Here is a 12,605-nt window from a genome sequence, read left to right as displayed (position 1 = left end):
GGTTTTCTTCCCCATCATTTCATTTAAAGTCACCATGAAATGAAAGAGGAAAATTCTAAGTGTTTTACACAGTGTTGCAGTGATTATTATAAATGATTTATTCCGTGCACACCATTTTTTTTCTTCATTTGCACTTGTTATCTTTAATCAAAAACACTAAGCTCCCTTTCCCCTCTCATCAACTACCCTTCACCACATGACGTAAGCAACAAAAAAGGGCCAGGCATTTAAGCCCTCCCCTCCAGGCCCTGTGTCAGTCACTGAACAAACAAACCAATCAAAAACGGAAGGGCATAATAAAGCCCCGCCCTACATTTTTTTCTAATTTCAGAAGCCGTTTCACTCGGATATACGTCACAATACGGAAAAGAAGTCAATCGCGACTTCCATTTCATGGTGACTTTAAACGGACAGTTCACCCCAAAATGTAAATTCTGTCAGCATTTTTACTCAGCCTCTTGTCATTTCAAACCTGTATGACTTTCTTTCTTCCGTAGAACACAAAAGATGATATTTTGAAGAAAGTTGGTAACCAAACAGTGCCGGCACTAGGCATGGGCCGAATACCAGTTCCAAGGTATACCTCAGTTTTGGAAACGGCACGGTTTTAAAATCACTACAAGTTTCTGTTATACCGTTCCAAAGGTATGAGCTGTTTTGTACAGGAATCCATCAGGTTCTGTGCTATACTTTGTTTATGCTTAATTAGTTGTTTGCTCATCTGCATTTAATTTATTTATGTATATGTATATACAGTATGTATGGATGAATGCATGCAAGTTTAATCACTGGAAATGCATTTAAAAGAAGACTAGAAAGGGGTGCCATGCTTTCAAAATGTTGGGGAAGCACTGACTTAACCTGACATACTGTTCATGTTTACTACATTCCAAATATTTTGTATTGCTTAAAAATCAAATCTATTGTGTTCAATGTTTTTTACTCAGACATTTAAAATAACACATTTTAAAGCGGCAACCGCAATACCGCGAAACCGTGATAGTTTGGCTTAAGGTTACCATACTGTCAAAATCTCATACCAGCCCATGCCTAGCCAGCACCCATTCACTTCTATTGTATGGACACAAAACCAATGCAAGTGACATTCCTCATAATATCTTATTTTGTGTTCTGGGGAAGAAAGTCATACAGGTTTAAAATGACATGAGGGTGAGTAAACGATAACAACATTTTAATGTTGGGGTGAACTATTCCTTTAAAGTCAAAAAAAAACCTAGCTATCCTATATAAACTCACGACTGCAAATTTTCCACTGAGGTAAAGGAAACGCAAAAGTCTCCACAGATGTGCTCTTTTTGTATAAGCTTTGATTTAAATCCCTCTTGTCAATTACATTGCCGTGGCATGGGTCAGACTATTGCTATGATAATTCAATATGGCTCTGATAATTCGTTCAAGACCCTGGCTAATATCACACTATTATTTAAAAAAAAAACACACACACTGACTAAAAATTAACTCAAGCCTCAATGACTTTGTCAGAGATGGCCTGGGAAGACTATCACCGTATCTACACCGGACGCGACAGGCATGACACGACATGACAACCTGCTTGTTCTTAATGAGTTTGTCGCGTCGCGCCGCATCCAGTGTGGACCAAATTTAAAATTATTATGGGTTCTAATGCGTTTCTAATGTCTTTTGTTGCGTCGCGCCGGTCGCATCCTGTGTAGACACGGTGTAAGCAGCGAATAGCTCTGCCAGTCAAAACACTGGGCTCCAGACAAGACGAACACTTGGGGCCCCGTGTGCACGTCGCCGAGCACATCACATCTGGATGAAAGAAGCGGCGCGTGCCCTTTCTCTCACACGTGGAAATGCCCCCCCCACACAGCCTTTGCTGCCAGGGACTCTCTGCGCTCATTCCTCTTATTGTCATTCTAATTAGCTTTCAAGAGGGAAAAAAAGCCAGGCGCACACACGCGGGCACTGGATCAGACAAGTGGAGTAACACACTTCTATTCCCGCGGTAACAAACTGACTCCAACATACATTTACACTAATGTACACTTTAAAACACACCGTCACATACACACAATCGACGCAGATGCAAGAACTGATGAATCCCAACGAGAGATGATCACAATGATGACAGGGGGACAAACGGATGGGGGATGCTCACAAACACACATCATGAGAACATCTAACAAGAGGAATGCACCTCCCAGTGCAGGCTAATGCCACAGAACACACACAGGAATCCTTAAAGGAAAAATTCATATTGGACCTTCTGCTCAGTGCTCAGAGTCATAAACAGGTGTAAGCTGTGTACCAGTCAAAGTCATGACACTCCATTTGGAATGAGGTCTAAAATGTTATAGTTATCGAAATGTAATATAATCCAAAATAATATTTAATATAATTAAATATAATATAACATAATATAAAAAATAATACAATCCTTCTCTTATAATGACAGGTTTATAAATTCCAAATTAAAGTTATAATTTTTACTTTTAGTGGGGCAAAGTTACAAAGAATGTATATTGTTTGTAACTTTTCTTGATGACTGACAGACAACTTACTGGATAACTTTGTCTAGCAAAATTGCTATTACCAAAAAAGCTGCATTATGTGAAATCCCAGTCTTTGTGATTGACTATTCCCAGCGAGACCATCAAAGATGTTCAGATTCCACAAATCCTCAAGGAGTGAATCTCACTGGCTGCAATATGAAAGGAATTTTACCGAAACTACTCTAAACAGCTTACACTATTTCTCGGTAGTTGCATCATGTTGTTCCACAGCTGGAGACAATGGAGCTAATTAAAGCCCCCCATCTGTACAAACCCAATGATGGGTTGTTTTACGTCTAAATTATTTCTTAAGTGGCTATTATCAAAGAATTTTCAAGGTAGTGGAAAATGCTAGCTGACAATTCTCAGCAGTGCATTTCCTGACTTTTCTAGTTTACCCCACAGAGGTCTGGAGATCAGCCAGGACAATGTTTATGGGAATTCCCTGGTATGGGGGAGCCCTCCTGCAGGTGGAGGAAAATTACCTGATGGAGCTTTGCCAGAAATGGAAAGTCTCTCTCATCTCGTGCACGAGTGCTGCTGTTTAAAGATATCCGTCCTTGTAAGGCCAAGATAGTCCAGACTGAAGTAAAAGCATCCTGAGGTTACAGCTAATAGAATGACTGATCTGAACATGGTTTCAGTGGTGTGGACTTAACGTCTCTCCCTACCCCCAGCAATAATAGCTTAATTTGTCACCCTGACACACATACAAACACACACTGGCGTGCGCACACGCACGGCTCAAATAGCTCATTAATGCCCAGCGGCTTATTATCTGGGGAGGGAAAGGAACACTCAAATTCAGTGCAGCCAATTTGAATATGTAATGGGTTAAAGATATAATCACTAAATCTAATTTGACGATTAGAACGCATTTCAGTTTTACTCACTTGACACAGCCGCACTCCTCCAGATTCAAAACGGAAGGAGCCTTCATTACTTTAGATATTGCTCGACTACATGCGACAGTATTTTGCATATTATAATTGTGGAATTATTGGGGGTCGAGCCATGCCGTCTTTAAGAGACACGCGGCCGCAGTTATCCCCCTCCTTGTCGCAGGTCTTTCATGTCTGCGCTGAGACAACAGGCATAGAGACGCAAGAGGCTCCCTTGGGTTTACCGTCACCCCCACCTCCTCCCAGAGCTCACACAATTCTTTCCCAGTCACCAGTGTGACCCAGTAACCTGGCAGGCAGCTCGGGGGTTCTGAGCAGCTTCTCCAGGGCTTCCGACCGCAAGTTAGTCACACAGTCCTGCATTTGTGTACAGAGGCCTGTCGCCTTCCCTTCCGCCTTAGTGCTCCTGCTTTTGGATCGGCTGGGTTAGTTTTAGGTGGGCCCGACTGTGTGTTTAACATACGTTGGCACGCAGGCAGTAATGGGAAGGTGCTGTCGCTGAATGTGCTAATCCCGTTAGACACAGGCATCTTTCTTTACAGCCATTTCACTGGAATGCACCCCCCCCCCAAAAATGCTGTGTACAGTGTGACCGCGCACCACACTGCCAATTTCGCAAGTCGTACATAACAATATTCTTGTCGTGTGTATGCAAAACCGATGGCTTTACGGAGCCCACAAATATTACGAAACCCATTAGTTGCATGCGAATGATGACACGTTCCTAATTCATAGCAGCGACACACATAATTGAGCTTACAAACGTGCACGCAGCTATGATTATATAAATGTTCCCAATCTTGTTAAGCGGCGGACCCTAAGGGTGGCATCACGACAGCTCCTCTCCGGTTTGGAAGCTCATGAAATATTGAGAGTACGCAAGCAGCTGAGAGGTGCCACGAGTTTTTGCCGCACGACTCAACAATCAGGTCTAATTAAAGCATCCTGTTTTAGGCATCTGGAGGGGTGAGAAAAAACATTCATCTTACCCCCTGGTTCCCCTTGAAGCAAATTGCCGGCTGATTTGGTAAGGACCCCTGGGAACAGAAGAAAGAGGTAAAAAGAAGTCGTTTAGCATCCACTATTATTAGATAAAAGATTACATAGCAAAAAAAGCAACTGATCGTGGAAATGCATCCTAGACTGGCACAGATTCCGAATACATCCAAGGAGGGATGTTTTAACATAGCAATGCAAAGCGTGTATGAGTACCTTTATTATCTTGTATATTTGTATATGATGCGGGCATTTCCACAAGCTGTGTTTATGTAGTAACTTCAGTGAAATTTCATGCCTACCTATTAGCCTCCCTGCACAGTAATTACAGTCTCACGTTACTGGTCTGCCCCCATTGACAGAGGCACAGTCTCTCCTGTATTAATTCATGCAGACTGGGAATGAGGGGGGTTGGCTCTGAGAGAATGAAAGGCTGGCTGTCACTGGCCTCTCGGCAGCATCATGGTTCTGCTTGTGCAAGCCTAAAGATCAAGGCTGGCCTTTGCTAATCTGCACGGGAATGCATCCGATTAATAAACGTTGACTTGAAAGACCTTACATGAGCCAATCAAATGTTATTGTGTGAGAAGTGTACGAGTATAAGGATTTTGAGTGTGTGTACATGTGTAAGTGGGGGGTGGGAGTTGGGACGGGACAAACAACACGGGAAATCACTCAGAAACACTCTGAGCCAACCAAATGTTTAATCCTTTTCTCTCTTTCATTTTCCGAGCTGAGTTCTTGTCACTAGTACCTGAAGTTAAGTTACAGAGACATTATGCCAATTTTTCAAGAGGTGCATTAGATAGGCTCTCCTGTTTTTGCCAAGTGGTTGATGTCCTTAGGACAACATCATGTTGACCCTGGGACAACATTTAAATCAACCAAACAGATTTCAGAAATAAGTTTACAGTTTATTTTAAATTTAATCTTCCAACCAGGATTAGGTGCTTCTAGACCATTCTTTTTCACTTATCATTTCTCTCTGATTTTAGGGGTAAGTTATGGTTAGGGTTTGGGTTTGGTGTGGGTTTAGGTTTTATTTATAAGAATGCTGTCCTTATGTCAACAAAATATGTTGTCCTGAGGACATCAACCACTTGGCAAAATCAGGTCGAGCCATTAGATAAAGTCAGGCAGGCATTTTTAAGACATTATCAACCATGTTGTGTTTGCCCAGCATAAAAACAAGTCCTTTTATATAACCACCATACAACAACATTCTTCATCCAATGTCCAGGAAAACTAACAAACCATATATATTACAGAAGACTTTAATATGACTAATATGACTAATATGTCACAAAGGTAAATTGCTGAAACCCGGAGGGAAAACAGCTTCCCCCAGCATAACTCAAAACCATTAAGCAAGGTCAAAAGATAGCTCTTATTATCTTCAAGGTACAGCTGGAGCTTTGGTCAACAACCATGTTTATCTATTATGGATGTTAAAGGGAGGGGCTGTCATGTCATTCTGTGCATACAGCGGAGCTCAAGTTGTTTATTTAAAAAATGCAGCTTATTGGTCCTGAGTTTGTTGTCATGTGGTCGGATTAGTAGCTAAACATTATCGAAGCATGTGGCAGCGCTGTGGCTAACATGAACTTTGTTGTGGTGCTTTGTTTTTGTCCTGTTGTACTTAAAGCGTGCAAGCACAACTAACAGGGAGACTGTGAGGTACCTAGTGACCCGACTTGACCAGATCTGAGGTGAACACTGGCAACTTAAATATTGGCACAAACTGGTATAAAACAGCTTTTTAAAAAAGATAAGATGAAAGTTCTGTATTGAATGGGTCTTACATCAATGTCACCTCACACAATTTCTTACCAAAGCAAACATACTGAAACGTGACTACTCAGAGCAACACATTTATTTCTGCTTCAGTTTGGTCTATTTTATTAGGTCACACATGATTGACAACTGAACATTTTTTGTAAATCTCCTGTTGTAAGCTTGATGAAGCCTTCTCGTGTCCTGATTGGCTCAAACGACATTCTACGCTAGCTGCCTGACCAATGAGAGATGAAATCGGGACGCCATCCAAGAGTTTAAAGGACTAAAAACAATACGAGAAAGCACGCCAACAAAAACACACCTTTGTCGTCCAATGAGCGACGAGAGGCGCTGGGGCTGGGGTGAAACGTCCAGCTGGCGTGCACTTCAGTTTACCGCTGAAGTATTGACATTACTTGAATCTGTGCAGTCGACCCGACGTTGACAATGAGAAATGTACAGTATTGATCGCTCAGCGGCGGTAATTGGCGAAATGGCGGCTCGCGATGTCTTTACAGTTAAAACGATGCTTAAAGAAGTATTTTTCGTTTAAAATAACATGCTCACTGAAAATAGCTTACTATTGTTTGTAGGCTGAAACGACTGTGGTAGTCAAGCAATCGCTATAGATTACTACACGCCTATCAATGCAAGAATGAATTGGCAATTTAAATGCATCTAAAGAGACAATAAGGTTAAATGCGCGTTAAATGAGTTTCGCATACCTAATAGCTAAACAATAACTGTACAGCAGAGGGAAATGTTACACAATGTAAACATATAAATACGAAGTTAAGTAATTGATAGCGAAATGTAAAGAAAAGCTATTGACGATTTGTTAAATGCCACTATGCGTTTAAATAGTTGATCAGTATACGGGGTTGAGCCTTGAGCCCCTCACAGACCGTATGATCCCTGTAACTACGAAGTAAAAGAAACCTTTGCCATCTTAAGTTTAAAATAAAAACAAAACAATTAATTTTTTTATATTGAGGCACTGTCATGCTATATTTCGATCGATTTATCAGAAAGAAGAGTTAACTTATACGTTAGGCTAACGCAGAAGATTCAACCGTAAAGTCCGTTTTCTAACTGGCTTTAAAAACTACAGCGGTTGTTTTATGTAAATCGTATTTGTCTAGTATTTTTTACATTATGTGTAAACTTTAATGCAACTGTAACTATTAAATGAGGCTGATTTCCTCCTGTTACCATCGGTAGGTCCCGCTTTAAACAGCATATGGCACTTAAAGCGACTGACTGTAGCGAAATAAGTCACCACTTTACAAACAGTAAACGATACATTTAACATTATAACGGAAACAACTCTTTTGAAGTTGTGAGAACTTTCTGTCCCATTGAGATCGCTGTGGATCATTGTAACGAAATGAACATTGACGAAATGAAATAAAATGCGTTACCTTGAGATTCTGGTAGGCTTCTAGCGTCCGGATGGCAGTGTCTGTTAGCTTGACGTGAAAGATGGTTTTGTTGGGAACGCTTTTATTAATCTTTCCACAGGAGAGTCCATACCGATGCTCCTGTCTCAACGCTGCCATGTCTGGAACTGAGGTGAACTGGCGACATTCTCGTTCAAGCGTCACTCGGTGGTGGGCGGAGCTACGGGAAAACGTTTTGCCGACGTCATAGACGCACACATTATGCATATAGATTTCAGCATTAAATTTCACCTAGGCGTTGAAACCATGGGAAAAATCTCGATTTCGAGTATGAAAAAAAGAGCTTCAGTGAGTAAAATCTGCATTTCAGACAGCAAATCAAAATTTAATCATTCTCTGAACACCAGTCGAGCTGTCAGCTTGAGATAAAACAAAGAAATATTGACAAATTTGACATGGTGCACAGAAATTTATTAGAACAGCCATTGCAAGTCTTTTGGAGATTACATAGTATTAAAGAAGTGTGATACAAACAAAATGATTAGAAAAGCACAGGCTGCATTTTAAACTAGATTATACATGTGAAAACGTGATTAGCCACGCAATATTTACCTTTCAAACTTACTGATGAGGTGAAATGGACAGTGATGTAAAAAGTTGAGAATTTAGGTTAATTGGAAAGACATAATCCCCAACAGACAAGGTGCTTGGGCCTTCGGATTAAGACGTTCTTTTATAGTCTCTACATGCCATATGGCTGTCTGAGATACAGGGACATCAAGCCAACTGGACAGACAATAATGTTATCGTACCTCAGATTGTGGTTTATAAAACCATGCCACATAGACTCTCCAGTTGCTATAGAATATTAAAGCATGTGTGATCATGTCTTTAACATTAAAAGTAGATGAGTTCAAGAACACAAGCACCATTAGGAAGACAGATCCATTGCTGAAGTGTCAGAGTCTTAGGAGGGGATCAATGAAAATAGAGAGTAAAGTAGGAGAGTGAGGAGAACGGCTAATAAGGTAAATCACTTTAAGTTGAAAACTGGTGAAAACATTGTAAACACAGGATATTGAATACAATCTTTTAATTTGAAATGTGCTTTGATGTACATTGCAAATCATATTATGTTGTCCATAAAGCACATTTATTCTCTGAAACTCCTTTCAATTCCACCTGCTGTTTTAAAATTGTTTGGGGATTTTACATTTGGCAAGTTGGCAATATTTCGCTGAGAATCGTAGAGAGCTGGCACGATTTACGCAGAATATGTGGTTGTCTGCAGTTGAAATATGTGAGCTTGCCAAGTGGATACAACTCAGACGTTAGTCTTTTTACATCAAATAAGCCATTGTAATAAATGTTATTTAAAGTTCTATTGTTTCATATACCATGTTGTGTGGTCAACCACAGTACAGTGAAATTTCACATAGTATACAAAGGGATAGTAAACCCAAAAATGAAAATTCTGTCATGAATTTCTGTTGAACACAAGGAAAGATTTTGGATGAACGTTAGCAACTGAGTTTTCTGGGGCACCATTGACTACCTGTAACAATTCACTGTCTGCCTGCTTCCATCACCGGACTACACTACCCATAATCCTTGGCACCCGTCTCACCTGATCTCCATCTCTTGACATTATTTGTTAATCCCCATCACCTGTATATCCCTCTTTACCTGTATTATTTAAATTCTCCCCTTGATTGTGTTCTTTGTCCAGTATTGAATGTCTATGGTGTTGTGCTTTTCCCTGTGTTCGCCGAGGATTAAAGAAAGCCCATTTGATTATCTGATGTTTCGAGTGGTCGCGGCATGAACTGGGACACTACCATAGTAGAAATATATATATGTATTTTAACATAAAATATATTTTGAAGAATTTTGGAAAACAAACAGTTAGGGGCACGTTTGAGTACCATTTTTTGACTTCCCCAGTAATCTCAGTTGCTTACATTTTTCCAAGTATCTTTCTTTGTGTTCTACAGAACAAATATATTTATACAGGTTTGGAACTTGAGGGTGAGTAAATGATGACAGAATTTTCATTTTTGGGTGGAGTATCACTTTTATGTGTCGTCATAAGGTACAGGTAGAAAAGTCACTTTTCTGCCCCCTCTGTAAATGTTAAATCTTCACTATGAAATCAAAACTGACAATTCTTATTTTTTAATGGACTATGCTGTCCACCATTTAACTTTTTTTTTTCTCATTCCAGAAACTATTTGACTCAGCTATACATCACAACCACACCTTCCGTTTCATGTCAGCTTAAACCATCCCATACACAGTTACAATAGCCATCTAACATGATCCTAAAGTCCTGGCAGAACATCTTAAGTATTATTACGCTTACAATAATGTATTTTTTCTCAGATTAACAAAGATTTTACCACACCTCTAAATAATTATATTATTATATAATTGTAGCATATTTTAAATGTTAAAAATACAGGACAAGCAGTATTGCATTGAATACACAACTTGTATTGTTGTCAACCAAAACAAAAGTATTTTTTCTTTTTGTGTATCTGTTTATGTTTTGTTGATTTGTTAAGTGAAGCAGAATTAAATAGAATAATAATCAGAGTTTATGAGCTTGTCTTGTCTTGTAAATGCTCATTGCTCACAGTGAATCTGCTCCCAGCTGGCACGTTGCAAACCCTGAAAAACCTGTTTGTGTGTGCATGTGTATGTTATCCTCAGTCAGTGCCTGTTCTTACAATAAGATTATGGCAAATATTTTTCTTTGTAGGTTTTTTCATTATCTGAAAAACTACAGTTTCGTTTGAATATAGGCTAGTTTTGTCAATATCAATCATAAATTACATATTTTTGTATTTGTCATTCATTATATAATTGGTTGAACCGGAATAGCCACCAGTCGCTAAAGCCCTCTTATTGGTGGACGTATTCATGGACTCTTGCATTATGGGGCGACGTGATGAAGTCATTAAGAAGATTACAGACGTAGGGCCAGATTAGATTTTGCTCTTCTAATCCAACAGATTACCACTGCACAACTCCACTGACCAGGAGGCCTTTACATATCGACACAATTTTTGTGCATTGACCTTTTTTCTTTATATTTTAAAAATTTCAAGAAGAGCTGCAGGAAATGGACTAGCCACAGATGGGATTTGGGTCATGTGGCAATGCATTTCTATGATAATTCTATTAGAGTCCATGGGCGCACTGTGCTTTAGAAAACGCTGTCGCTAATGGATGCAGGTGTTTGCCATCTTGGCTCTTAAGCAACACCTACATCATTTTTTTGTGTGCAAGGAAGACGCTCAACAATTTTAGGAAGACATAGATGGTATCCCTAGTGCCGTGTGGGGACATGGAACCAGAGGCTGGAGAACCACAAGAGAAAGCTTCGGAGACATTTACAGAATCAGTTAGACATGCTATTTCAGTCACTGGGGACAAACAGGATCTTAAGAGTGAGGAAACTATTCTTCAACTCTGTCAGGTGCTTCAAGAGCCCATCGTGGAGCTGCAGAGAAGAAATGTCACTGGAGAGGAGGATGAGAAGACAACAATGGAGGTCACAGAGGACAAAGAAGGAAGTGAGAAGAAAGATACAGCAGAGAATAAAGAAGCAGAAGAAATGAGAGAGATGAAGTGTACCGAAAACGTAAGCGATGACCCCAGCAAAAAGGGCACAGATGAACTCATCATCTCAAATACAAACTTCACAACACCTGTGACCAAAGAGTCATACACACAGAAGAGCTGCAAACTGACAAAGACTCCTAGCTTTGGGAAAACAGTTCGGTTTAAAGAAACTGAGGCAGTGGAAGAAAGGGTTGACTCATGGGACAGTCTTTTTCCAGATTATGAAGTGGATGAGTGGACCACCACCAGCTTTGAGGAGTTGTTTACGGCAGAGGACTGGGTGGACATTACAGGTAAGATGTCTGTGATACCATATATTTGCTTCACTGCTTAAAGACCATCTTAGACCAGCATGAATTTTTCGTGTCTAGACTGATTAATGCTGGCTAATGATGGTTTGATGATATTGTTGGTGGACCAGCATAACCATATTCACCAACAAAGAGGTGGTCACTGGTCAACTAGCATGATCTTTGTGTTCAACTTGGTTAATACAAGTAGGATAGTCATCTAGGTCTTGTTGACTTCTTACCCCTTCCCCCTTTTCTCCACTATCATGACTGCCCGTAGATGACCGTCTGCTGAGAAAGAAGGTGTTACAAAGCAGCCCCGACAATGCCCTGACCCCTGCTTTGGGTCAAGAGGTCACTCTGAAAATGCAGGGCGTGCTAGACGATAAGACAGTCGTGGAAAAAGACTGCAAACTGGTCTTCGTAATCGGGGAGGGAGATGTAAACCAGGTGAGACGCACTGTCGGGCAGAGGAGGGGCAGACACACACGCACACACACACACACACACACACACACACACACACACACACACACACACTCTGATACTCTGGACACCTGCCTCCATACTATCTGTCACCTCACACCTGCTGCCTGCTAAATTTTCCATTGGGATTAAGCTGTGTTTTCACATGTTGAGTACTGTATGTGTTTACTCAAGGCTGGTAAAGTAACCTGCTGAAGTGAGATTAATTTAGTTCTTGTCGGAAAGTTTGCAAGGTCGATCTTGTTTGTCAAGTTGTTATGCAGTCTGTGTTTCTAAATGCAATGAAGCTTTAAGGTTAGGTTTTGTTGTCTAGTGAGTGAGTTCTCTAGGCTCAAAATTCATTTTGGTACAATTTTGGTCAACGTTTGAACAGATAATCTATGATCTGACATTTTTTTGCTCGTTTAGGCTCTGGAGGAGTGTGTCATATCAATGAAGAAGGGAGAGATTGCATTAATGCTTGCAGATTCACAGTACACCTATGGACTCCTAGGAAGGTAAGTAAAATGTCTCCAAATAATCACATTTTGGTGACGCCCACACATACACAGACATTTTGCAAAACCTTTGGGTAAAAGGCAAATGGGTTAA

General features: G+C 40.3%; 2 protein-coding genes across 3 annotated transcripts in view; one reads left to right on the top strand and one right to left on the bottom strand.

Moving 5' to 3' along the window:
* Positions 1-7,804, bottom strand: part of LOC130562793 (RNA polymerase II elongation factor ELL2) — a 31,771-nt gene extending 23,967 nt beyond the window's left edge. For both annotated transcript variants that reach the window (XM_057348048.1, XM_057348049.1), the window contains exons 1-2: positions 7,633-7,804; positions 4,429-4,476 (exon numbers count right to left, since the gene is read on the bottom strand). In XM_057348048.1, coding sequence (XP_057204031.1) covers positions 4,429-4,476; positions 7,633-7,770 — 186 coding nt within the window. In that variant the 5' untranslated portion in view covers positions 7,771-7,804. The remainder of the gene's footprint in view (positions 1-4,428; positions 4,477-7,632) is intronic.
* A 2,802-nt stretch (positions 7,805-10,606) lies between these two features.
* Positions 10,607-12,605, top strand: part of fkbp16 (FKBP prolyl isomerase 16) — a 40,642-nt gene continuing 38,643 nt past the window's right edge. The window contains exons 1-3 of the mRNA XM_057348050.1: positions 10,607-11,531; positions 11,809-11,978; positions 12,423-12,511. Coding sequence (XP_057204033.1) covers positions 10,934-11,531; positions 11,809-11,978; positions 12,423-12,511 — 857 coding nt within the window. The 5' untranslated portion in view covers positions 10,607-10,933. The remainder of the gene's footprint in view (positions 11,532-11,808; positions 11,979-12,422; positions 12,512-12,605) is intronic.

Source organism: Triplophysa rosa, linkage group LG12, assembly GCF_024868665.1.
Source record: "Triplophysa rosa linkage group LG12, Trosa_1v2, whole genome shotgun sequence".
Lineage (NCBI taxonomy): Eukaryota > Metazoa > Chordata > Actinopteri > Cypriniformes > Nemacheilidae > Triplophysa > Triplophysa rosa.
This window is presented reverse-complemented; position numbering and strand designations above follow the sequence as displayed.